This window comes from Ambystoma mexicanum, chromosome 7q (genome assembly GCF_040938575.1).
Source record: "Ambystoma mexicanum isolate Mex_15411 chromosome 7q, UKY_AmexF1_1, whole genome shotgun sequence".
Taxonomy (NCBI): domain Eukaryota; kingdom Metazoa; phylum Chordata; class Amphibia; order Caudata; family Ambystomatidae; genus Ambystoma; species Ambystoma mexicanum.
The window spans coordinates 974,017,728-974,043,975 of record NC_090941.1 but is presented as its reverse complement, the minus strand read 5'-3'; the positions used below and the strand labels follow the sequence as shown (position 1 = coordinate 974,043,975).

General features: G+C 48.1%; 1 protein-coding gene across 1 annotated transcript in view; it reads left to right on the top strand.

Annotated features, from left to right (window-relative positions):
* Positions 1-26,248, top strand: part of LOC138527817 (nicotinamide N-methyltransferase-like) — a 407,128-nt gene that overhangs the window by 300,405 nt on the left and 80,475 nt on the right. Inside the window, exon 2 of the mRNA XM_069639112.1 lies at positions 15,401-15,608. Coding sequence (XP_069495213.1) covers positions 15,401-15,608 — 208 coding nt within the window. The remainder of the gene's footprint in view (positions 1-15,400; positions 15,609-26,248) is intronic.

The window sequence follows — 26,248 nt, the reverse complement described above, 5'->3', positions numbered from 1 at the left end:
TACTGACAATTAGTACAAATGTATAACTTCACTCATTTTAAACATCCTTTGTTGACATTGTGATAAAAATAATGAGATATACTGGGATTGATTTATAAAAATAATGAAAGTCATGAAAATATATTAATAGAAAGGGATTGAAATAGAGATTTTTAAATAATTAATTATATTGGGAGGCATGCTAAGTGAGTGAGTGAGTGAGTGAGAGAGAGAGAGAAGGAAAATGAAATTGGTAGAAAAAAGAGAATGAGTGACGGGTAATGAGAGAAGATTTGGGCCTCATTACAAGTCAACCGGTCCGGAAACACCGGTGGCAGTAAATCCGCTGCCACTGTTGTTACCGGACCGGCTGATTCCGAGTCCTGCAGGCGGGAGGTGTCACTCCCACCAGGTCTGACCTGGCGGGAGTAACTCCACCCGCCTGCAGGTCGACATGGAAACACCGGCTCTGTCATAGACGGAACCAGTTTTTCCATGGTCTCCATGCCCATGGAGTCCTATCGGACTCCATGGGAATGGGGATTTACAGAATTCCGCCTCCAGAATGACCGGGTCACCGGGGTTGTAATGCCCCAGTGATTATGGCAATCACGGAGGCGGAAGGGGATTACCGGTCCGGCAGCAGCCTGCCGGTTTTTCCAGCACGGCTACCGCCGGACTCGTAATGAGGCCCAAAGACTGTAAGAAATTATGAAACAAAGAGAAATATTGATTGTTAGAGAAAGTAAGAGATCAAAAGTGTGAGTTATATATAAGAAAGAGAAATCAAGAGCAACCAGACATGAGGAGAACTAATGGAAGGTGGAAAGAGAGAGAAATACATACAGAGAGTAATAAAGACAGAAATGTATCTTGAGATGCTGATGCACATAGAAACGTAGTGAGAAATACAAAAAGAGGTTGTGACACACTGAGACCTGGGCACGCACGGTTTTATGTTAAGCTGTGGACAATGTGGGATACATTGACCCACTCAGCAGAATTCCCATCCATAACCAAGCTGCACTTCAGCAGTTAACAGCAAAATGGCTGCACTGGCTCCTTGGAGCACCATTGCCCTGCATCAAAACTGTGTTTTGCAGATGCAAAATGATGGCTGCACCATCTTGCCAAGCACCTATTGGGCAAGTTGCAACAGGGAGCACACCATGAAAGGCTGCCAGTGTATTTTCTTGTGTGCACTAGAGAAGTGAATTGAAAAGCAGTGCTGCTCTGCTGCTTGCTAAAAAGTTCCTATTGAAAAGGGAATATTTTACATTGAAAATGGTGCTGCCCTGTTGCTCTTTTCATCTGTTCAACATCACACTGCTGTTATCAGTGAAACCCTGCCATGCCCATCCATACTCATATTATGCTGCAGCAGAAGAGAGCATTTTCCCTGAATGACAGGCTGTGTCAGACCAGATCTGGGAAATCAACAGAAGCTTTACTTTAAGCCGCATGGAAAAATGCTTGACTTTTGGGCTACAAAATGTCAAAAATCAATGCTTCAAAAGAAACCCTAGCTCTATAGGAATGGTATTACCGGTCCGGCGGCAGCCTGCCAGTTTTTCCAGCACGGCTACCGCCAGACTCGCAATGAGGCCCAAAGACTGTAAGAAATCATGAAACAAAGAGGAATATTGATTGTTTGAGAAAGTAAGAGATCGAAAGTGTGATTTATATATAAGTAAGAGAAATCAAGAGCAACCAGACATAAGGAGAACAAATGGAAGGTGGTAAGAGAGAAAAATACATACAGAGAGTAATAATGACAGAAATGTATCTTGAGATACTGATGCAAATAGACACGTAGTGAGAAATACAAAAAGAAAGATGTAGTAAGAGAATGAAAGGCAGAGACAGGAGGGAAACGATTATTGAAAGGGAGAAAGAAACATTATTTCTGATTGTGGATTGACATGAAAAGCAATATTCAACTAAGTAGACTTTAATATATAGAGCTACATGGAGTACACAAGGAAGGAGGGAGAAACAGAGAGATACGAAAAGAGAAATAGAGAGAGTAAGAGAGACATACATACAGACAGAGGGATATATAAAGTAAGAGTGACATTTTGAGCAATATAGAGGGAGATATTATGGAAAATAGGGAGAAATTAACAGAAATAGATTCAGGATTAGAGAGAGAGAGAGAGAGGGGAAATTATGCAGATGGAAAAAAATGAATTAGCAGGATTGAAAAGTGAGGCAGAAAGAGAAAATTAGAGAAGAAGAGAAACAAAAATATATACAGAAGAGAGAAAAAGAATTAAGGTAAGAAATATTGATAGAAATAGGTGTTTAGTCATTTAAAAGATAGAGAAAAACGAATTACAATAACAGAAATGAGAAAAACGGGGACACAAATAGAGATAGAGAGACAGAAACAGATACATATATATGGAGGAGCAGTTGAACAGACAAGGAGAGGTGTGTAAAAAAGGGGAGAGAGTATCAAGGTGAGCCCCCCGTGATTTCCATTTACCTGAATTCCGGTGCTGTTAACAATCCAGATTAGTACTGGGGAAGCGGTGTCCGTCCATTCCTGTTGGTAGTGTAGTGTGGAAGTTCACCTGCTGAACAAAACCAGATGGCATACACTAGCGAGGGAGAGGAAGCAGTTCCCCACCACCACGTAAGAAATACCGCTCACATTTAATGTGATGCCAGGCAGTGTAGAGCACTGAATGTGGGTGTTCAGAAACAAAGAATGGTGAGTATCAGAAGGTAGAAAGAGAGTAGGCTGAATTAGAACCTTACATCCAGGTGGTAGATGCAAGATAGAATAATGAGGAACAGACTCTAGACTGGCCAGACAGAAGAAATAGACCAAGGGTACAGACCCAAGTCAAGTTGTAAACCACAAGAAATATATCGACATTTGCTCAGCAGCAAATCCCCTCAGGCAAAAGAGGTTGTGACACACTGAGACCTGTGCACACACAGTTTTATGTTAAGCTGTAGACAATGTGGGCTACATTGACCCACTCAGCAGAATTCCCATCCATAACCAAGCTGCACTTCAGCAGTTAACAGCAAAATGGCTGTGCTGGCTCCTTGGAGCACCCTTGCCCCGCATCAAAACTGTGTTTTGCAGCTACAAAATGATGGCTGCACTGTCTTGCCAAGTACCTATTGGGCAAGTTGGAACAGGGAGCACACCGTGAAAGGCTGCCAGTGTATTTTCTCGTGTGCACTAGAGAAGCGTATTGAAAAGCAGTGCTGCTCTGCTGCTTGCTAAAATGTTCCCATTGAAAAGGGAATATTTTAAATTGAAAATAGTTCTGCCCTGTTGCTCTTTTCATCTGTTCAACATCACACTGCTGTTATCAGTGAGACCCTGCCATGCCCATCCATATTCATATTGTGCTCCAGCAGTAGAGAGCATTTTCCCTGAATGACAGGCTGTGTCAGACCAGGTCTGGGAAATCAACAGAAGCTTTACTTTCAGCCGCATGGAAAAACGCTTGACTTTTGGGCTACAAAATGTCAAAAATCAATGCTTCAAAAGAAACCCTAGCTCTATAGGCATATGTCAATTTCAGTGGACCGGTGTCTTGAACAAATTGCTGTATAAGAGAAACTGACTAGGGCTGCAAAACAATGTTGGGAAGTCAGATGGAAGAGAAAAACTTTTGAAAGGGACATCCCAGCAGACTTCACCACGTGTTAAAATGTGCTTTTGCAAATAAGAAAAAAATACCTGTTTTACAAGTACACTGTTGAATTAAAACTTGTCCTTGCCTAGAAATGTAAGGGGGTTTCCTTAAAATATAATATGATGTTTGATTTCAACAGTTTGATTTCAACAGCCTGGCTTTCTGATTCAGGAAGACTAAATAATTCAATATATAAATAAATGCATTGGCTGGACTGAGGAAGCCACAGAATAGGTTTTTCCCTGCCCTGGCTTCAAAGGATATGAGCTTGAGACAATAGATTCTGGGACACCTACGTGTGACTTCTGGAAGTGACAATAAACATCCACTCAACTGGGAAACTCCATGACAACCCTGGGCTGAACTGACATTTGCTTGTATCCTGAAAAAAAATGGTCCCAGTTGGAGGACAAAGGCCAGCCCCATTTTGCTCAAAAAGCTATTTTATTAATAAACTTCAAGACTTTTTATCTCCGAAATTGGACAACGCAGTAATGCGAAAGTTTCACAATTTAGATGTAATTTTGGTGGCTTTAATTTAAGACGTGGTAGCCTTTACTGGCATATTGGGGACAGAAATGGGAGAGAATTGGATATTCTGAGGAAAGTGTGTATGGTGCCACTTTGAAATTCAATACTCACATGCCTTATGATAATATGTACACGTGTATAAAGTTATAGAATTTTAAGTAATATATTTCTCACCGAAAATAACAAAAAATTATTAGCCGGACGAAACAAAGCCCTACACACTTGGGAGTTGGACTGCCATGCTCTGTGTGAAATATGTAATCTGCCCATGTAAGTGTCAAAGGTGCCACAATTGTATAAATGTGTGATTTATGTTAAGACTGATTTTAGCAAAAGTAACTGTGGGATGATCCTATGCATTGTAAAGCACACATCATAAATCTGATGTCAGGCCCCTGAAACCCAACCGGCTGACAGCAAGGCGGTAACAATCACCCCTGACCAATCCAGTTGTTAGAAGCATGCCCAGCCTATGCCTGCCCCATCGTATATGCCAGTGATGTCACCCGCTTTTATATAAAGGGTGGAGCTCAAAGGGACAGGACACTCTCTCCTGAATTTCCAGCGCCTGTGTATCCAGACATTCCAGATCCACCTTTGCAAGATTGCAGACTCTACTGCCAGGCCAAAGCATAGCTGATCCTATCCCAGCAAGTCCTGTGATCCAGAAACCCCACTAAAAACCCCAATAACCAGGGGGAAAAGCAGTGGTACTTTTGAGTATCCTTTGACCAGACCAGCTTTTTGCCCCACCATCTGCATGACACCTGTACTTGCTATCAAGTGATGAGACAGGCCCAGCTGTTGTCCTGCTAGGAGAGTTTGACATCCTGTGACCAGAGCTTTTGAGTCCAGAACCCGGTTGGCTGTCCCAAATTCCAATCTCAATTGTGGATTGCGAGTATTTCCCCATCCCATAGCCACACATAGCCTATCCCATCTTGATACTTTGTCTTTGTTCCACTCTCTAAGTAATTCTATCCATACCCTGATAACTTGTTTAAAACTGCTCAAATTCTCTGTGCACCCTGTCCTTGTTTTTCTAGCGCAGTCTTCTATCCATTTCTGTCTTGCATAAATCCTTAGTCATAATTTGAATAATTTAATTAATTTCCACATAAAGAGGCACGCGGCATGAAGGGGGTTAATGTGGCCGCTTAACCTGTTTCATGGGCACCGCTATCTTCTTGATAATCTAGTTTAAGTAAAACTTGTTCTTTCTTTCCAAACTGATTTTCTCATCTTAACTGTTTTATTTTCGCAAAACTGAACCTCCTTTCACCTTGAAAATCTCACCCAGTTATTCAGCTAGATCCTCTCTTTCACTTCTATATTATCCCTGTGATGTGCATCTATCCCCCAGCCTAAAAACTGAATTCTGATTCTGTGTGTTTCACCCGTTTAAAAAAAAACGTTTGACATTTACAGGGTAATTCATGGAAATTCGCACAAAAGTGGCGCAGGCGGCTGGCGCACAGTGTTCCCGTGCGATAGACTGCGCCAGCCGCGTGCGATAAAATCCATTTCAGCGCACAGCGTATTCATGGATTTTAGCCTCCAAAACCAGCCGTGGCGCAGCGACCCTGCAGCAGCACCAGTTACGCCCCCAAGAACGCCCTCGCGCAAGGAAAAGGCATCAAAATCCCCAATCCAGCGCAAAGGTCTGCGCCAACCCAAAACCGGTTTACCGGACTGCCAAACAGCAAACGCCAAGCGGGGAACGTGTATTACGGGTTTCGCGGTAACTTCCACACGCGAAAGGGCCTGTGGGAGCAGGGTACGTGTAGAACTGGGGTTCGCGGGAAGTTTCCCACGCGATTGGCCTGGGTACGTGTATTTCAGGGGTGAGCGGGAAGTCTCACACGCAAATGGGCTGGGTACGTGTATTTCAGGGGTGCGCAGGTGTTTTCACACACGATTGGGCTGGGTACGTGTATTTCAGGGGTGCACGGGAAGTCTCACACGCGAATGGGCTGGGTACGTGTATTTGAGGGGTGCGCGGGTGTTTTCACACGCGATTGGGCTGGGTACGTGTATATCAGGTGTGCGCGGGAAGTTTCTCACGCGATTGGGCTGGGTACGTGTGTTTCAGGGGTGCGCGGGAAGTCTCACACGCAAATGGGCTGGGTACGTGTATTTCAAGGGTGCGCAGGTGTTTTCACATGCGATTGGTCTGGGTACGTGTATTTCAGGGGTGCGCGGGAAGTCTCACACGCGAATGGGCTGGCTACGTGTATTTCAGGGGTGCGCGGGTGTTTTCACACGTGATTGGGCTGGGTACGTGTATTTCAGGGGTGCGCGGGAAGTCTCACATGTGAATGGGCTGGGTACGTGTATTTCAGGGGTGCGCGGGTGTTTTCACACGCGATTGGGCTGGGTACGTGTATTTCAGGGGTTCACGGTAAGTCTCACACGCAAATGGGCTGGGTACGTGTATTTGAGGGGTGCGCGGGTGTTTTCACACGCGATTGGGCTGGGTACGTGTATATCAGGTGTGCGCAGGAAGTTTCACACGCGAATTGACAGTGTGTGTCCTCCCAGGTGTCCCTCCACCCCCTCCACGGCCCCTGCAGGCAGCCCACACAACAGGGGACTACCCTGCACCCCTGGTCATGTTCCACAGGCAGCCCATCCACCATGGCCATGCCCCCCAGCCAAGCCACATGTCACGTTGCAATATGATCACCTACCCATGTCCCCCAGCACCCCCAGCAGTGTGGTGCACCTGCCAGCAGGCCCCCACTCATGTCCCCCAGCACCCCCGCCCCCCAACAGTGTGGGGCACCTGCCAGCAGGCCCCCACTCATGTCCCCCAGCACCCCTGCACCCTAGCAGTGTGGGGCACCTGCCAGCAGGCCCCCACCCATGTCCCCCAGCCAACACGTCATCACAATCTAGATCCCTGGCCCTCATGCCCAGCCTCCACAGGCCAAAGACCCACCCAAGTATTGCATACACCCACATAGAAATGCCAATCACATGATACAACCCCAATGGCAAGTATCCAAATGAACACATGTCCCACCCACACACACAATGGGTGCAAGTGAATGTCAAAACCCATACCATGACATGCATGAAACCAATGACACAATACCACTAATAGAAGTATCAAAATGAATATATTAAATAAAACATGAATGTAAAACAACAGAAACACACAACAATGGGAATAAGAAAATAAAAGGTCCATGTCCGATAATAAATGCAAAACAAGAAATCATAATCCAAAGAAAAACCAAATGAAATGTTGTCCAAAGTCACAGTCCAAAAAATGAAAAATCAAGGGAAAAACCAAAGTAAAAACCATTGCTCCATGGTGAACACATAAAAAAAATCAAAAAATAGAAGAATCCAATGGCGAACTATGTACATCAGAATAATCCAGGGTCCATGAGCCCAACTCAATAAATGAAACCTACAAAAAAATACTACCTAATGTAAAAACTATACACAAAACTTTGGTCCATACAACAAGCGGTCCAAAATAATAAAAAAACAAAAGGAAACCTAATACTAACTAACTAACTAACTATTTACAAGGGCAACCGGCTAGTCTGACGGCTCACTTCTGGATGTTCCCGGCCAGGGCATCATCGAAGCTCCTGAGGCGTTCCTCTTCCATGTCCCCGAGGGTTCGCAGGGACGATGACATCTGGACCCCCAGGTCCCTGCGAATCTCCTCGAGGCACTTGGCACGCCTCAGGGCCCTCTGCATGGAGTTCTCCGCCCTGACCATCGTGAGCCGTGCCTCTTCTGCCCGCTGCCGCTCCGCACCTATCCGCTGGCCCAATCGCTCCCACACGGAAGACACTTCACGTCCAGGGTTCTCCTGCCCTCCGGCCGATGCCTGCCCCTCCGATGTTGATGGCCCCGAGCCATGATGCCTCCCACGTCGAGCCTGCCGCTGCCTCTGACGCCACTGCCTCTGCCAGCACGATGGCATCCAGGCTGATGGAATCCACCGATGCCGTCGTGCACGTGCCCTGCCCGATGATGACGTCACATCCTCCATCTGCTGGGGTCCAGTTGCTGGTGTGTCCACCCCTGCTGGACCTCCGACTCCCGACTGTGGCAATGATGGGATCCCCACCGAGCTGGCTGCATTGGTCGGGGCAGGTCCACAGGGGGCCCTGGTGGCATCTGGGCCGGAAGATGGCATGGAGTACGACTGGCGCATAGCCTCCATAGAGGAGGAGAGGGTCGCCAGAGTGGCCGACACATGTAGGAAACCCCCGACCATGGTCGTTCCCAACTGGGCCACGTCGGCACGGTGCTCTTCGTGATGACGTGCGTGCTCCCCCCGGAAAGCACGCACCTCATCACGAATGACACCCGTGCGCAACGAGACACCAATCAGGACCTTCTCCATACGGCTGGGGGTCCCCTCGTCCGCAGGTAGAGGAGTGTCAGATGACATGGACATCCCCCCTACCTGCGGACGGGCCTGGGATGGGGCATCCCTGCTGGTGCATGGTGGTGCAGTCACAGTGTCAGGGACAGTGACATGCACAGGCCCCTCCGCGGCGACCCGTGCTGCCTCCTGCCCCTGGCCCTGGACTGCACCACTTGCACCAGCAGGGATGCCCCCACCAGGCCCCATGCGCGGCTCAGTAGCGGCCTCCTCCTCCTCTGTGGGAACCACCAACCTGGATGGCTCCACACCGTCTTCCGCCATTGCAAGCCCCTGTGGGGGCTCACCCAACCCTTCCGCTGCAGCCGTGGGGGCATCCCTGCCGCTTGGCTCCACAGCGCCGTCTCCGCCCTCTTCTTCACTTGCCGCTGTGTAGAGGGAGACATAGAACACAAGCATCAGGGTACTGTACAATGGTCCCCTAGACAGGAAGCAATAGCAGATGAGTGGCACTGTCAAACATCACTTCCATCATGTCCCTCCACAACACATGAGTCAGTGCAGGCAAAACACATGCAGTAACAGGCATGGCACATGCTATGGACCTTAGCATACATGTCCAAGGGACTCTTGAAACATACAATGTTGGTTTGAAACTCACATGCATCATGGGTCATGCCTATCACATGCACACACTTCACCGTAGTTTCATCCATCTGGACTCGTACACCCCAGACACAGTGGATACAAGGATGACTAGGCTACATCAGTGAATCTGAACATTGTCACAGACATATGTCATGCATCCCTGCCATTTACAAGTCACAGACACGCAGGTCAGACACACAGACATGGACACCATACATGTACATTGCATCAGCACCCATCCCTCACACCCACCCATGTCCAGCAAAAGAGACTGGCATGCTTTCATGTGTCCATTCCGCATAGATCTCCCCATGTTGCATTTGAACACATGCACCAACCATGTGGTTCACGCATTACAGGCCTCACATGCATGACCATGATGTCCCTGCACACACACATACGTACATGGCCTATGTCACACATACAGGCAAGTATCAGACAACCAGCACACTGCAACATGCCCTGTCTCACACAGCAATGCTTGGCCACTTACCGCTCAACTCCGGACGGGTCTGCCCCTCAAGGATCTGGGCGTGGAGCGCTGGGTGTACGCGTTCCAGGACCCTGAGCTGGATGGTACTCATGGTGCCCCGGCCCCCCTCCACGAGGCGTCGGGCCTTCATGAGGGTCCTGGACCTCAAATCCTCCCAGCGCTTCTTCACTTGCTTGATGGTGTGGGTTGCCACCCCCTCCGCGTTGATGACAACCACAAAGTCGTCCCAGATCCTGTCCTGTCCATCCTTGTTGGCGAGTGATGATCCGAATAGGGCATCATAATGCCCCAGGACTTGCTCCACCAGGACACCAACTTCGGTGGCAGTGAAGCTGGTGGCCCTCTTCCCCTCTGGCCGGGGGTCGCCAGTGGTCTCGGATGGTGTTTGCCCCGACATGGCGACCCCCGAGGCAGGCGTGGGTGGGCAACTGGGTCCTGGGGCCGGGCTGTGGAGCGATGGTATCCCAGTCGGGAGTCTTCTGTTCCAGCAGGGGTGGACACAGCAACTGGACCCCTGCAGATGGCTGATGTGCAGGCACCAAATGGCAGGGCACGGTGGCAGCAGGCAGGCAGGCAGCAGCAGATGGCTTGTGGGAGGCTGCTCGGGGCTCTGGGGGGCAGTAATTCGGCCTTTTGGGCAGGAGCGTGGTCTTCCGTGTGCTTACGCGTGGCCAGCTTGATACGGAGTGATTTGGCACGTGAAAATTCTGCATGTCAGCGTGTAATTCGAGGAAAGGCCCTTAGCGCGTAAGCGCGTCAGCACGCATACGCGATTTCATTGGACCAAAGGCCCTTAGCGCGTAAGCGTCTCTGTGACGTATCGCGCACAGGCGTTGCCCTGGCAGGCCTTGAAGATCCCACGTGGATTTCCATTGCTCTGTACGTGCTTTTCGTGGGGTGCGGTGCGTGTGTTTTGCAGGCGTTGGGCTTCACACGCTATTACTTCACTGCGGGTGGGTGTTGGCTATGCGTTCTTCTAGACGCAAGGCAGACGGTGAGTGGTACCCTGCTGCCCCAGGCCCGATCGCGTGTGAAAACACCTGTGCACCCCTGAAATACACATACCCAGGCCAATCGCGTGTGAAACCACCCGCGCGCCCCTGAAATACATGTACCCCGCTCCCCCAGGCCCGATCACGTGTGAAAAGACCTGCGCACCCCTGAAATACACGTACCCCGCTCCCCCAGGCCCGATCGCGTGTGAAACTTCACACGAACCCCAGGAATACACGCACCCCACTCGCACAGGGCCTATCGCATTTGAAACTTCTCGCGCACCCCTGAAATACACGTACCCAGGCCAATAGCGTGTGAAACTTCTCGCGCACCCCTGAAATACACGTACCCAGTGCAATATCATGTGAAACTTCTCGCACACCCCTGAAATACACGTACCCGCTCCCCCAGGCCCGATCGCATGTGAAAACACCCGCGCACCCCTGAAATACACGTACCCAGGCCAATCGCGTGCAGAACTTCTCGCGCACCCCTGAAATACACGTACCCGCTCCCCCAGGCCCGATCGCGTGTGAAAACACCTGCGCACCCCTGAAATACACGTACCCAGGCCAATCGCGTGTAGAACTTCTCGGGCACCCCTGGAATACACGTACCCGCTCCCCCAGGCCCGATCGCATGTGAAAACACCCGAACACCTGCGCACCCCTGAAATACACGTACCCAGGCCAATCGCGTGCAGAACTTCTCGCGCACCCCTGAAATACACGTACCCGCTCCCCCAGGCCCGATCGCGTGTGAAAACACCTGCGCACCCCTGAAATACACGTACCCAGGCCAATCGCGTGTAGAACTTCTCGGGCACCCCTGGAATACACGTACCCGCTCCCCCAGGCCCGATCGCATGTGAAAACACCCGAACACCCGCGCACCCCTGAAATACACATACCCATGCCAATCGCGTGTAAAACTTCTCGCGCACCCCTGAAATACACGTACCCGCTCCCCCAGGCCCGATCGCGTGTAATACTTCCCGCGCACGCCAGGAATACACGCACACGCTATTTTTGACACAGCGGGTGTCCGAGTTTGTCGCGTACCCCTTTGCACGTCATTTGTCCTAGAGGGCCACAGTATGGGACATTCATCATAGCTGTATATACGTGCTTTTTGTTAGCGCACATTTTGGCGCACATTTTTTTCCTGCGCAGGGACGCTACCGCCTGCTTTCATGTGGCGGACGTGTATGGCCCTGTGCGCGTCTTTGCCCGTGCGCTGGTTTGCCCTATTCGATTCCATGAATACGTGTTGTAGGCAAGCGTGTGGGCGTTCCGCGCACTTGCCTCCTGTACTTCCCCCGTGACGCCCACATTTTCACGAGTTGTTCCCCATTATGCGTGTAACGCCCCGTGTTCTGGCTACTTTTGTTATGTACGCCGCGCTATGTGCGATTTCGCTGTGGCCTTAGCGCACGCCGTTAGATGACTTGTGCGCCGGCGTGCGCCGCGCACTTTTTCAGCGCACATCCCACATTTTACTCGCGCACGGACTTCCATGAATAGATGTGCGCTGGTTTCCCTGCGATATTCGCACTTGCACTGCGATTTTTCAAGTAACACTGCGAATCGCACGTTTTCCCACGCGTCCGCCGGTTTTTTCAGCGCACATTAATTCCATGAATCGGCCTGTGTAACTGTAAAAAAAAGTGTAAATTTGAACTTTTCTGCGTGTGATTTGACTGCTCTGTGTTCTCATTTGCAAGTGGCTTTTGAACTATATGCCTTTTGTGATACCTTGCCTTATAGTTGCTAGTGATAGGACATCCCTGAAACTGTGATAAAACATATGTACATCATTATTTAACCACACATATAATTAATTATTTGTCAAATTCCGAGTGTCATTTTGTGCCATTGGAAAGGGTTTTGCCTCTTATTTTGTGAGGGAAGGTCAGATTTTGATTCTGTTTGCTGCCTCATATCCCTGACTGGTGGACGGAACGGACAGAGTGGATGGAACTGACAGAGCGGATGAAACATGAATGTAAATGTTAACCTGCTTCCCAGTTCCCTTCCTGTTGCTTTATATCCGTATCCCCCTCCTGTCGCTATTAACCCAGTCCCCTGTCTCTATGTGTCCATATGTCGCTCTGTTCCCTGCCTTCCTGCTCACGTGCCTGGTATCGGGCACCTTAACTACAACCATCACATCACCTCACTACGCTTACTCTCTGCTATACACCATCATTCAACATGAACACAGCTATACCCCTGACTACTTCGGCCTAGCTGGCCACATACAAACTCGACCCCATGATCACCTCATCACCCTATAAAATGCAGCTAGCTGAGCACATTCCGGCTAATTGCTCACATATGCGTCCTTCAGGCCTAACGCAGCCAAAGCCCAGACTGGGTGTCCACCCACCAGACTGCACAAGTATATCTGATATCTGGTGCACCCACGCACTCTAAAACACTATCCCTCTCTACTGACCAGAACTACAGTTCCCGAGGGTGTTCAACCTACAAGCGCTTTGAGGTCATACTAATGAAATGCCAAGTAACATAACATAACAACATAACTCCCTTCTGCGTCTTTCTATCCACTCAGAATTTGATTAATTGGGGTATGAGTAAACATTACAGGGGGAAACCGTAACTTGGGTGCTATCTACCCAAATAGAAAAAGTACTCCTATTCATCTGTGCTTTGGATATGTTCTTGTAGAAGGTTACCCAAGTGTATTTCAGTGGTTTTCATTGTAATTATCACCCATTGGTGATTGCTGCCCAATATAACAATTGTGTGGTTTTCTATGAATTTAAAATAAATAAGTAAATATTGTGTTATCACCCACCGGCATGGTTCATGGTCCATTGTGACCCGGGGTATTTGTAAAAGTGGGTGCGAGACGGATTGGGTGCCAGCTCAATTCAAATTCGTAGAAAATAAAGAAAAAGTATTCTCATTGAGCGCTACATCGTAGGCTGAGACCAAGGGTCCTGGTCCGGTGTGTGACGCCCGATTGGAATCCTTCACAGCAATAGCAGGCATATGCCGATATGCTGGTTGTCCATTGCAATGGACAATGCTGCCCAAAAAACACGTATGCGCGAAAAGCAGAGGCCGTACCCAGACGCATGTGCAATTTGCCCAACATGGTGGACCCCAGAGGAGGAGGGTGATTAAGCCACAGATGCCGGCGCTGGCGATCCCGAACATGCCAACAGGCCCGCCCCAGTAGGGAAACGTGGCAGGCCTTTTGGCCAAGTGCTGTGACAGAGAGAGACATGCAGATAAAGATAAAACATTATAACATTTTGAGAGATACAAAGAAAAAGAGCTAACTTGAGAGCTTCATGAAGAGATTAAGAGAAAGGGATTCATGAAGAGAAGGAGAGAAAGGAATCTATATAGATTGATGCAGAAAAAGATATAGCAAGAGAGAAAAAGAAAAGTCAATAAGAATTACAGATTGAGACATGCAAGGTCCTGGGAAAGAGATGGCTGCGATATGAACCTTCCATGTTACTTTGGTCCTAAGGCTGAGACCTTTTTCAAACCTCACTCTAACTTGCCCAGGAGTTGTGTCAGTTGGGGCCTGCTGGGCCTTTTGACCATCTGGCAAAGAACGGCATTTGTCAGGCATTCGTGAGAGGCGGTTGTGGCAGGGGCCAAAAACCCTGTTGACCCTAGGTCTACCACAGTGTGTCCAACAGCCCTCAAGCCTCTCATGGCCCCATAAAGCAGACACCCCACACCCAGCTGCAAAAGTATCTCTACGGAACACACATCAAGGGTCTACGTAGATATCATCACATTACCACAGCCCTTATCGACCTTCACTGGCTCCCACTGCATGCACAAATAACCTTCAAGTCTTGTTGCATCATCTATAAGGCAGTTGCCATCAAGTCACCCAGTTCACTCATGCAGAAACTCAGCATCTCTGGCAGACAGCGCCCCACCAGAAGCCAGGACACATGCAGGCTTAAAATCTGCAGCTGCAAAAAGGAAAGGACCAGAAAACAAACCTTCTCTGTCTACAGCCCAAGACTATGGGACCTCGTCCCCATCAGCATCAGACTCATGCCCAGGCTCCTACAACTCAGAAAAGACCTCAAGACCCACCTCTTAGAGGAGTCTTTCCTACTCAACACATAGCCAGCATGTGTAGATGAATGGCAAGCACTCAAGTGGCTGTTGCTCATCACATGTTAATCTTTCTATTACCACCCACTCCATCCCTGAGTCCAGGGAGTAATGAGTGAAAATGTTTATTCATTTTGTTTAATGGGGGTCACAGAATTTACTGTATCCCAATCAAAACCACATTTTTGGGCACACACAGTTATGGTATAGGTGAATTTATGATGCACAAAATATTGGTGGATGTGAATACACACATTTTGTTTTACAAAACCACATAATTATTAGATCTTCCTTTTCAAATGTTCTACAGAGCCTTCGCCAGAAGTGAGCATACCATTACATTCATAGAAATACAGGAGATTAACCACACTGTTCACCTTTACACATGAACATAGAATTCAATGTGTTTTTCTAATTCGTTCACACATGTCATGTACATAAAATCAACCAGTAATGTACATAATTTCCCAATTGTGTGTGCTATAAACACATTTTTTCATTTTTTTAAAAGAAATGTTGACAATGTATGTGAACCACATTTATTTATTGGTCTATTCGTGAAAATAGAATACATACACAACCAATATGATAAGCACATTCTCTTTTGTTCCCTTTGAACCAGGTGATGTGAAGGGAGACACCTTAATTTATTACGGAGGATGCCACGCTCTAGGTTATCTTTTCCCTGCATGTAGATTCTTCAAAGAAATCATTTTGGCTGCATTCCTGGAGACCAGGCTACAGGCGGCTAGAACATGGATTAATAAGGAACCTGGAGCATTTGACTGGAGTCTGTCTGCAAAGATTGTCTGTAAACTGGAAGGAAACAGGTAAGAATGGGATAAGTGGGCAGGGGGCAAAGCCTCAAACATGTCCTTTCCATTTCAAGCTAAAATGACTTTTCATTGAATTTGAATAAAACTTTGAGCCATTAGCCATAATGTAATGAACATCTACAGTATGACTAAATGAGCAAGGAATTACAAAAGCCATTGCGAAACCAGAGGGCGGTGCATAAAGGACTTTAGCTTTCCGGGGCTGCTCTAAGAAATCTGTGGGATGCACTTGGCTGGAAAGCAGACGGACTGTGCCAGGTGCAGCCCGGGGATGTGTACCCCTTTTTTCAAAAGAGAATCAGTTCCGGAAAACGCATGCACTGCTCAGGTACATTGCAATATTTCGTAATGCTGACTCCAGGGCCTTCTTGAAAGTGCAAACTCTTTTTTTACAGATGAAGGCAAACACAATTTAAAAAAAGATTTCAATGTTGGTAATGTGTAGACCTAGATGAAATTTCCCACACAAACCTTGAATCACCTGAATTTCAAGTGATTGAACTAAGCTTTTGAAAATGTAATCAGGAGTTCAATCACATGGCTTAAAAGGGGGGAGGGGGCAAGGTTGGAGCTTTTACAGTGTGAGACAACTTTCATAGATGCACAGGATCATTCCTGGAGGCAGGCTAAGGAAAGGGTAGGATGCATACAATGGGGTGCAGTTAGAGTAGTTGAGTAGGAACAACAAAGGGGAGCGGTAGTGCGTATCTGGGGCCCAGTCAAAGAGTTAGACTTATGGATGGTTATGTTTACTTGGCACTGTGTTACACAGTCAGTGATATGAAGTGGGTAAACAACACATGTGTCATATGGAGGGGGTTAAAGGAGGGGGAATCCCTGAAAAGATGAGCAGGTTGGGTGACTGCAAAAGACTCGCACATGTGACCTCTTATTTTAGACACACCTGGAAGGAGGAGCTGGGGCAGCAAGGAATCCTTGATGGCAGGTTGTGGGAGAGTCACACTTGCTTTATGTTTCTGGGATGAAATTCTGCCTCATGAAGTGAATGGGTGAGACATGGCCAACACTGATTCCGGGAGGCAATTGACACAACAGTCAATGCCCATCGCTTGGAGTGACTGGACGAGACATGTGCCATCGGGTGGCACTTTTTCAGAGGTGGAACAGCCTGCAACCTTGCAGACAGCTTGTAGAAGAGTTAGACTCGCCAGATTCTGAGGAGAGTGAGCAGCAGAAAATAATAGAGTTGGGCAACAGACCAGTCAGAGTCTGTCTCTTCAAGTGAGTGGAGGAAACATGTGTCATCAGGTGACACCTCGGTGGTATAGCTGGAAATCCCGAAAGGAAGATTGTGGCGGAGCCATGCTTGACTGATTTGCGAGGGGGGAGCTGCAAGAATTTTGGGATGCTGGTGACACACCAGTCACTCTCATCTCTCGACGTAAGTGGACTAGACATCTGCCATTGGGTTACACCTGGGAGGAGAAGCTGATGGTGCCAGGAATCTCTAAGGTCAGCTTGTGGGAGAGCCTCACTGATGCAAACTTGCTGGGAGTGAGCAGAAGTGATTCAGGGATGCTGGTGACACACCAGTCACTGCCATCTCTCGGCATAAGTAGACTAGACATCTGCCATTGGGTTACACCTGGGAGGAGAAGCTGATGGAGCCAGGAATCTCTAAGGTCAGCTTGTGGGAGAGCCTCACTGATGCAAACTTGCTTGGAGTGAGCAGAAGTGATTCAGGGATGCGGGTGACTCACAGAGAGAGGATTGATGTTTATTGAAGAATAATTCCAAAAAGCATACAGACAAAAATGTATGAACTGGAATGTGCAAATGCCCTTTTGGAAAGCCTACAGGCGACTACCCTGGGACCCCTGAGATGTGTCCTGCATGTACCAGCACGACTCATCGAAGGACTACACAAATTAGAGCAAATCACCCCGATGGTCATCGAACTGCACTGGCTCCTGCTGCAAGCCTGTATCTTCTTCAAATCATCTTCTAAACTTGTTGCATCATCTATATGGCTGCCACTCTGTCACCCCGAAGTCCTCAAGTAACCTCACTGAGAAACTCAGAATCTCCAGAAGCCTGTGATCAACTAGAATTAAGGACATGTGCAGACTTGAAGTCTGCTGTTGCAAGAAGGAAAGAACCAGAAGTAAGGCCTTCTCTGTGTATATCCCAAGACTCTAAAACATCCTCTCCATCAACATCATGCTCACCCCATCGCTTCTGAAGTTCAGGAAAGAGCTCAAGAACTTCCTCTTCAAGGAATGGTTCCTCCTGAACACCTAGGTCAGCAAACCTTCCAATACCTCCAATACCCACCTTATGTGAGTCTTGGTGATCTGCTCCTCACTGTAACCTCCCCTGGTTGCTTGGAAATCCCTTGCTGCATGTTGCCTCATCCCCTGTTGTTAGCCCTGCACCCTCTTTCTCTGCTTCCCTCACTGTGTTCTGTAAAGCACTTTGTAATGCACTTTGTTGCACCCCGAATCTAGGTCCACGCTCAATTAATACCATAATAATAATAACAATAATAATAATAACAATATCAATAATATCAATAATAACAATACCATATTTTTAGAATTCAAAATAACTAAATTAGTCCATATTACAGACCATACATTAATCATACATAGATAGCACATCACATCACAAGTACAGCTTAATAGTCATTATAAACTCTATTCTTCCTATGCATAAAGACCCAACAGTGCTTACTAAAAGAAAAATAGTTTAAAATCTATTAGCAATAACAAGAACACATTTTATCAAGGGGACTCATTTCTATTACAAATATCAAACAAATATTTGCGTGTTAGTTAATAATCCATTATAGTAGATTACAAAAATAATTAAATATAAACAACCTGGGGCCAGATTATAGACACTTTGCACCGGTGCAAGTGCAAAGTTTGCACGGTATTAGCACTAGGGCAAAGTTTGCCCTATTTTTAAAAACACTGGGACAGATTAAAAAACCATTGCACCTCGACAAGTGCAGTTTGGCATATTAAAAGCACCAGGGCTAAAATTGCCCTACTGCAAAAAAGATGCCTTTTCACTACATTTTTGCACCAGGCCAAAGTTTGTCCTGGTGCTAATACGAATGGTATTAGCACCAGGGCAAACTTTGCCCTGATGCAAAAAGGCTTAAAAAATGTATCATTTTAGCACTAGGGCAATTTTAGCCCTGGTGCTTTTAATAAACCAAACTGCACTTGTCGAGGTGCAATGGTTTTTGAATGTGTCCCAGTGTTTTTAAAAATCGGGCAAACGTTGCCCTAGTGCTAATACCGTGCAAACCTTGCACTTGCACCGGTGCAGCAGTTCTGTAATCTGGCACCTGGAAGGGGCAATAATTAAAGAACCACATTTTGTTTACAATATCTTATTCACAATAAAGCTATAATATATCATATAGGGGCAACCATAATCTTGGATCCTCTACAAGCATAGTATAGAAATATGCTGGTCTACAGATCACAATATTTTACATTCGTAACAGTGGTTTTACATTTTATTTGCAAGGAGATCAATGCCATTGGCATAAAAAAGAGAAAGTGCAAATGAATATCTAGAGATTCCCATTAAATTGACAGAAGAGATTAGTTGTTACTGCACACATTGGTCATTGATGGCTTATGAAAGCTGATTAAAATTAAAACATGTCATTGGTACCCTTGTTTTACAGTTATTATCCCACAGTAAGTTAGGGGCAATAGCAATGTCTGTGTTAATAAAATATAGATACTATTGCAAGGTGTGTTTAGTTAGTTCAGGCTCCAGCTGGCCTAGCCTTATTTTATTATTTAAATACTCTGTGCTTCTAACTTGTTTCATAATGTGTTCATAACCATGTTCCCTCCCTGTTGCCCTCTGTGCGTTTTGAAACAAAATTGACTTGCTGTATAAGCACCTAAAAAAAGCACAATAAATCAAATGAATAAACAGACACACAGAGCACCCAACTCCATGCGCAGAACTCACTGAAAACACTGTGCTGCCACCATCCACAGGCTTCAGCCAAACGCTGGGTCAGAGCCAGTGCCAGGCGGCCCTTGAATTATCCAGCTTATCCAGACTTCAACATCCATTAGCGTAACAGAAGCTTTGAAGAGAGGCACGCCACAGATTACTGGAAACAAATAGGGGGAGATTAGAAGAGGGGACCTACGGATGTGAGAATGCAGGCAGGCATTCAGACCAGGAAGCCGTCAAGCTGCACTCTGAACGGCCGCCTCCGACAGCGTAAGGATTATGATTTGATCTGTGGGAGCCTGTAAGGAAGGCATGGTATCAACAGTAAGACAGACACAGTGACCACTGTTCCAGTGTGTTTATTGAATTTCAAAAACAGTTTGAAAAACGCCTATCTAATCCGAAATCTACTGATGTCAAACACTCCTCTGACATTTGTCACCTCTACCTGGATTCGCTCATCAATCTTCACTGCCAGCTTTGTCATTAGTTTTGGCACTCTCCTCACTGATGGCTCTCCATCTCTCCTGGCCTCTCTCTGACTGTGGCCACTATCTTCATGCCACCTGGGCAGATTGCCATCTTCCTCTCAGAGTGAGTTTATCTCTCCTCTTCTCTCCTTGCCTCTACCTTTCAACTTCTCCTCCTTGGAGACCTCAACATCCACCTGGATGCTTCTTACCCAGCCTCTGGTCTTTTCCACAACCTCTGTGACATGCTCTCTCTCTCCATTTTGCCCTCTGGTCCGACTCACTCTGCCGGACATACTTTAGATGTTCTCATCTCCTCAGACCTCCCCCTCTCTAACCCTCTCATCACTCCTCTCTCTTAGACTGACCACTTTCTTCTCTCCTCTCACCTGAAACCCTCCATCCCTCAGGCAAAGCCCACCCCAGCACTGCCAACTACCCTTGCGGTCATTCGGCCCATGAATCGTGTGTCAGTGGATGCCTTTGTCTCTACCTTCTCTGCCCCTCCTAATCCTGCGGCTGACTCACACTCTGACACATCCCCTTCTAATCTTCATCTTTCTATCTCCAACACTGTGGACATCCTTGCCCTTGTCATGAGAATCCAGCTGAAGCCTACCTGCAAGTGAAACTCTTGATGTGACTCCAACCTCGTCGTCCTGAAACACAAGTGCAGTGTGGCTGAGAGGAAGTGGAGGGCCTCGGGCACATCCTCTGACAAACTAGCCTGCCACCTGCTCCAAAGGCGAAACAGACTCTCTGTCCTGTCCAAAAAGAGAGCCAACATCCAAGCCCGCATCTCTGTGGCCTCTAACAACACAACCAAACTCTTTAAAATCAGCAAGGAACTGGCCAATCCTGTTGCAGTCTCTACCTCTCCTGTTCCCTCCCAGGCCCTCTGTATGGGTCTGGCCTCTCACTTCACCACTAAAACTCAGGACATCCTGTCCTCTATCTCCTTTTCCTCTTCCTCTTCCTCTGTCGGCCCCGTTTGGCCAACTCTCCCTCTCCTCCTCCTTTCTCCTTTTTCTCTCTGACTACACCTGACGAGGTTTCTAGACAAGTCTGATCTATGAAAGTGTCGTCCAAACAGGTACTCCCCTGAGCCTCCACAAACATCAAGGACCATATTGACACCCTCGCTCCAGCTTTGGCCAAATACTGTAATCACTCTTTCACCACTGGAAGCTTCCCCTCTCTCCTCATGCATTCCCTTGTGCAACCCCTTCTCAAGAAGCCTTCTGCCGATCCTACCAGTCCAGCAAACTATTGCCCGATCTCTATCACCCCTTTCCTGGGCAAACTCCTGGAAAAGCTGTCCATCTCCCTGCTTACTCTCCACACTGAATCTATTGGTTGTCTCTATGACCATCAGTCTGTCTTCAGAGCTGCCAGAGGCACGGAAACTGCTCTCCTGAACACCCGTGATATTCTGCTCTCCAACCTTGACTCCAACATTCCTTCTGTCCTCATCCTCCTTGATCTTTCTGCTGCTTTTGACATGATCAACCACACCTTCCTAATCAATCGACCCTGTGACAACCTATGCATCACGGATCAGACCCTGGAGTGTTTGACGTCCTTCCTCTTGGACAGCCCCTCCCAGGTCCAACGTGGGTTCTTTCTCTGTGCCACCTCTCTCTCCACCTGTGGTGTTCCCCAGGGCTCTATCCTCTTATCTTTGTTTTTTCAACCTCTACTTGGCCCCTTTAGCCCACTTGATCTCTACCTTCTCCTCTAACTTTCAGTGTTATGTGGATGACACTCAGCTTTTCTTGTGGCTCCCCTCAGCCTCCTCTCCTCTCTCACTCATTCCTGACTGTCTATCTGCAGTTAGATGGAGATCCTTCTCATTGGGACCCCTGCTCCCGCTTTCCCTCTCTCACAATGGCCGCCCTCCTTGGGCCCTCTTGCTTCACCTTCATGTGAGGCTAAAGACCTTGGTGTCATCTTCGACTTCACTCTCTTTCTCTCCTCACATCTCGGATGTCACCAAGAAGTCCCACTACCAGCTGCACCTCCCCAAAAGTACTCTTCCCTTTCTCACCTTCTCCCAGAAGCTCACTGTCTCCAGAGCCCTGGTTCTCTCTAGGCTGGACTACTGCAATAACCTCTTTCTCAATCTGCCTCCCTCTACTCTCGGCCCTCTGCAACTAATCCAGAACAGGACTGCAAGACTTATCCTTGGCCTCAAGCCCAGGGACCGTATTTCTCCAGCCATGAAATCTCTCAACTGGCTCCAGGTGGCTGCAAGGATCAAGTTCACAACCCTTTGCATTGTCCTCAAGGCCTTCTGAGGCCAGGGGCCCACACTGCATCCAACGCTCTCTCTCCCAAAATACCTTCCTTCTCAAGACCTTTGCTCATCTACCTCCAACTCTCTAAGGGTCAGACGCTACTCATCACGGGAAGATAGCTCAGGGGCAATGTGCTCACCTTGGAAGCAAGACCACGTGGAGCAACACAGGTTCAATCCCCGGGTCTGCGCTTAGAAACCTCTGGATATTAAGCACATTATAATAACCAATTACAGTTACAATTACTCCAGGCAGAGAGTGGGGTTAGATCTCTCTCCTCTGCAGGTGCCTCCCTCTGGAATGGCCTGCCTGGCCCTCTCAAACTTGAGCCTGACCACCGGAAGTTCCAGAAGCAGCTAAAAACGTTCGTCTTCTACTCTGCTTTGTCTCTCTCTTTCCCTGCTGACCTCCTGACCACCTGTCTGCTGCACTGACTGGTTTTTGTCAACCATCAGAGTCTCCCTGGGTACCAAGCTCTTTCCTGATCAGTCACGCCCTGCGCTGTCTCCGGGCCTACCACGCACTTAGGGGTTGTAACTGTCCCGCCCTCCTTTCACTTACCCAGAGCTGCGCTACCCTGGCCGCACTCAGAGAAATGCTGCCCTGTTTCACATTCCCTCTCTCTAACACTCACCCCACCCCCTTTTCCCCTTGCACTTCTCGTTCTCGCATTTGCATGATCTGAATGACACAATGCCTAGTAAGATTGTTTGTCTTGTCCTCCCTCTGACTCCCTTCACGTGTCTTGTCATGCCTAGAAACACTTGTGTACAAGCGCAATATAAATTACTTACCAAATCATATCATCTACCTTTTAGTGTTTCTAATGAATGCTTATATGACTACTTGAAGCATTCCTTGTGTCTGTGTCATGCTTCTTGCGTGTGAATGTCTGGTTAAAACTAATGTTCACCTGTGCATTAATTATCATCAACATCATCCTACTTGAACTAAATTCTAAATGTGCGTGTGTGTGTGTGTGTGTGTGTGTATGTGTGTCTTGCTGGCTACTGTCTATCACACGTTGGAGGGAGATGGTGGGAGTGTCAGTGTATCATGCATGATGTCTAAACCCTTGGCCTTCGGTGTGGTTTCAGAATTGAGTTTTATGGATTTTCTTAGTTTATATTTCCTCTCGCATGTGGGACGTTGGACGTTCATCCCAACAAGAGAGCACGGGAAGCGTTATGACTTGAGTAGTACTGAGGCTACACCCTTGGATAATGAAATTTGCAAGCCTTAAGAAAAGCTGATACATTGATTTCTCACGGTGCCAGCTATGTTAGGTAAGAATTGATGCAGTACACAACCCTTATCTGCTTGGTATTAGGTAACCCACCGTTTGGTATAGGTCTGTACTACAAAAGTTGGTAGTGTGCCTGAGCAGACAGGCCTATCTCAAGAGGGGTACATGTGAGCTGTAGAGGTGTACAAATGAAATTCGTAAATACAAGTAGCCAAGTAACACTTACACTCAAGGTTTCTGTTATAAATAGTTACTTATTTATTTAACATCAATTTTTAAATAAGAGTTCTTTAAAAAGGCAATTCACGTAACACTGTCACTATACTTTAAAATTACTTTTCAGAATCAGAACAAGTTTAGTGGATACTCTTCCGATATACTTCTTACACAGTTACTACACCCTGAGGTGACTTCATTCACAAGGACATAATGGCCCTCATTACGACCCTGGCGGAAAGTGACTGACCTGACCGCCATAGCGTAAATAGCGTTTCCGCCATCGCACGACGGAGCAAAGTGCGGCCAATTCCGACCCATCGGGCACGAGCACTACGCCATGGCGGAAGTGCAAAGTCCGCGATGGCGGAAATGTCCCCAAAACGCGCCTCACCGCTGTCGTACGGCGCCCTAGGTGCAATTCCGCCACCCATCTTAGCGGTCACCGTAATGAGCGGCAACCGGAAAGTACGGTGACCGTAAACATCCGGAAACGGAAGTAAAAACATGGGCCCGGAACGGGAAACAGCACGCCGTACACCTATAAAATCAGAATTCCCACACAACCATTAAAAATACTACCCTGAGACACATCCCAACCCGTCATCCACCCCAGTGAAAGCAATAGAAATGGGAAAAGTAGCGAAAAAAGCGTGCGACCGCAAGCGGCAGGTCTACTTCTCCCGTGAGGAACTCACCGTGCTCACAGAGACCCTCCAGGAGAATGCTGCCGTCGTCTTCTCCACGCAAATGACCAGGACGGCACTTGCGAACAAGAAGGCCATATGGGCCCTGGTGGCACAGCGGGTAAGTGCGGTGGGGACCGCACCCCGCATCCCACAGCAATGCAGAAAGCGATGGGACGACCTGCGGATACGCGTACGGAGCATACTATCCGCCAATCGCAACATTGCCACAGCTACCGGGGGAGGATCGGAATCACCCATCAAGTTGACCCCCTGGGAAGAAATCTGTGCCTCCACCATTGGAATGGAGAGTATAGAGGGAGTCGGAGGGATGGAGAAAGGAGTGCAGACATCCGAAGAATCCGGTAGGTGGGCCAACTAATACAATGCCAAATCCACAATGTCCAATCATGTGAAGTACCATGTGTCCACATAGTGCAACAGTAACACATGTCCAGGAGAACGTCCACATACATTGGCCTGACAGCGCACTTTAAAACTCACATTAAATACATAAATAATTAAAAACCCTAAAAACACCCTCTACACGTGCAGCAGGCACACCCTAACTGCAGGCTGCAAAACAACTGCATCCTCAATCCACACAAAAATGAAACCACCACCAAGGCCCCGACCCAAATCACCCTCAGGTACCACCCCAATGCATGTGATACATTGCCATTCCAATTTCAACAGACCCATGAATAACGCTCGCCCTCCTTTACTCCACCACAGGGTCTGATTCAAACAACGAGCTCCAGGACACCCCTACCAGCACACCTGCAAAGAGGGCCAAGACCAACGGCCACAGACCCTCCACCTCAGCTGCATGCATCAAGACACGGCAGCAGCACAAATCAAGTGGCAGCACACAGGAGGGAACATCAACAGGCACCCCAGCAGCCAGCATGCCCACAACAGCACCACCACAGGTCCCCCCAATGGATGCCACAGAAGGCACTGCCTCTGGTGGCAGCAGCACCATAGGTGACACTCCATTAATGGCAGCATGCTCCGACACAGAAGACGGGGATGTCGAAGTAAGATCCATCCATGACCTGTCTCAATCCCCCTGTTTGTTTCATCCCGTACACCATGAGGATACCACGCAGGGGCACCCACAAGACGACGACTGGCCATCCCCCACAAGCCCTGTGGCAAGGCAACATGAGGTGACCAGCCCCTCTGTGACACCACCGCAAATGGCCATGGCACAGCAGAGGCAACAGTCCCTCGACCAGGTGATCGTGCAACAGCAGCAACTGGCCACGCTCCTCAAGGACCATGCTGATGAATGTGGGGGTACTAAGGCAGCCATAGAAACAGCAACTGAGACGCTTAGGGCAGAAATGGAGAGAAGCACCGAGAGCCTGAGAGTACAAATGGAGAGAAGCACCGAGAGCCTGAGGGGGGAACTGCATGCGACGTCCAAAGACGTATGTGCTGAACTTGCCGCTGTGCGCCGTGTGCTCACTGAGCTCTCACAAACCCTTAGGGACATGCATGGACGTGAGCAGGCAGAGACATCATCCGTTGCAAGTTCCGTCCAGGGCAGCCCCCAACGTAGATCTGGGAGGAACCTGCGCTCCACAGGCAGGGGTGCCCCTGATACCCGGAGAGGGGGCTTGCAATAGCGTCTGCCCACTGACAATGAGCATCTTTGGACACTGGTGTTCGGGGGGGGAGGTAGGAGGGTGGAGGGTGTGTGTTGGGCTTTCTTGGGTGGCGGGTCGATGGGGTGTGTAACATAATTTCACATATGCTA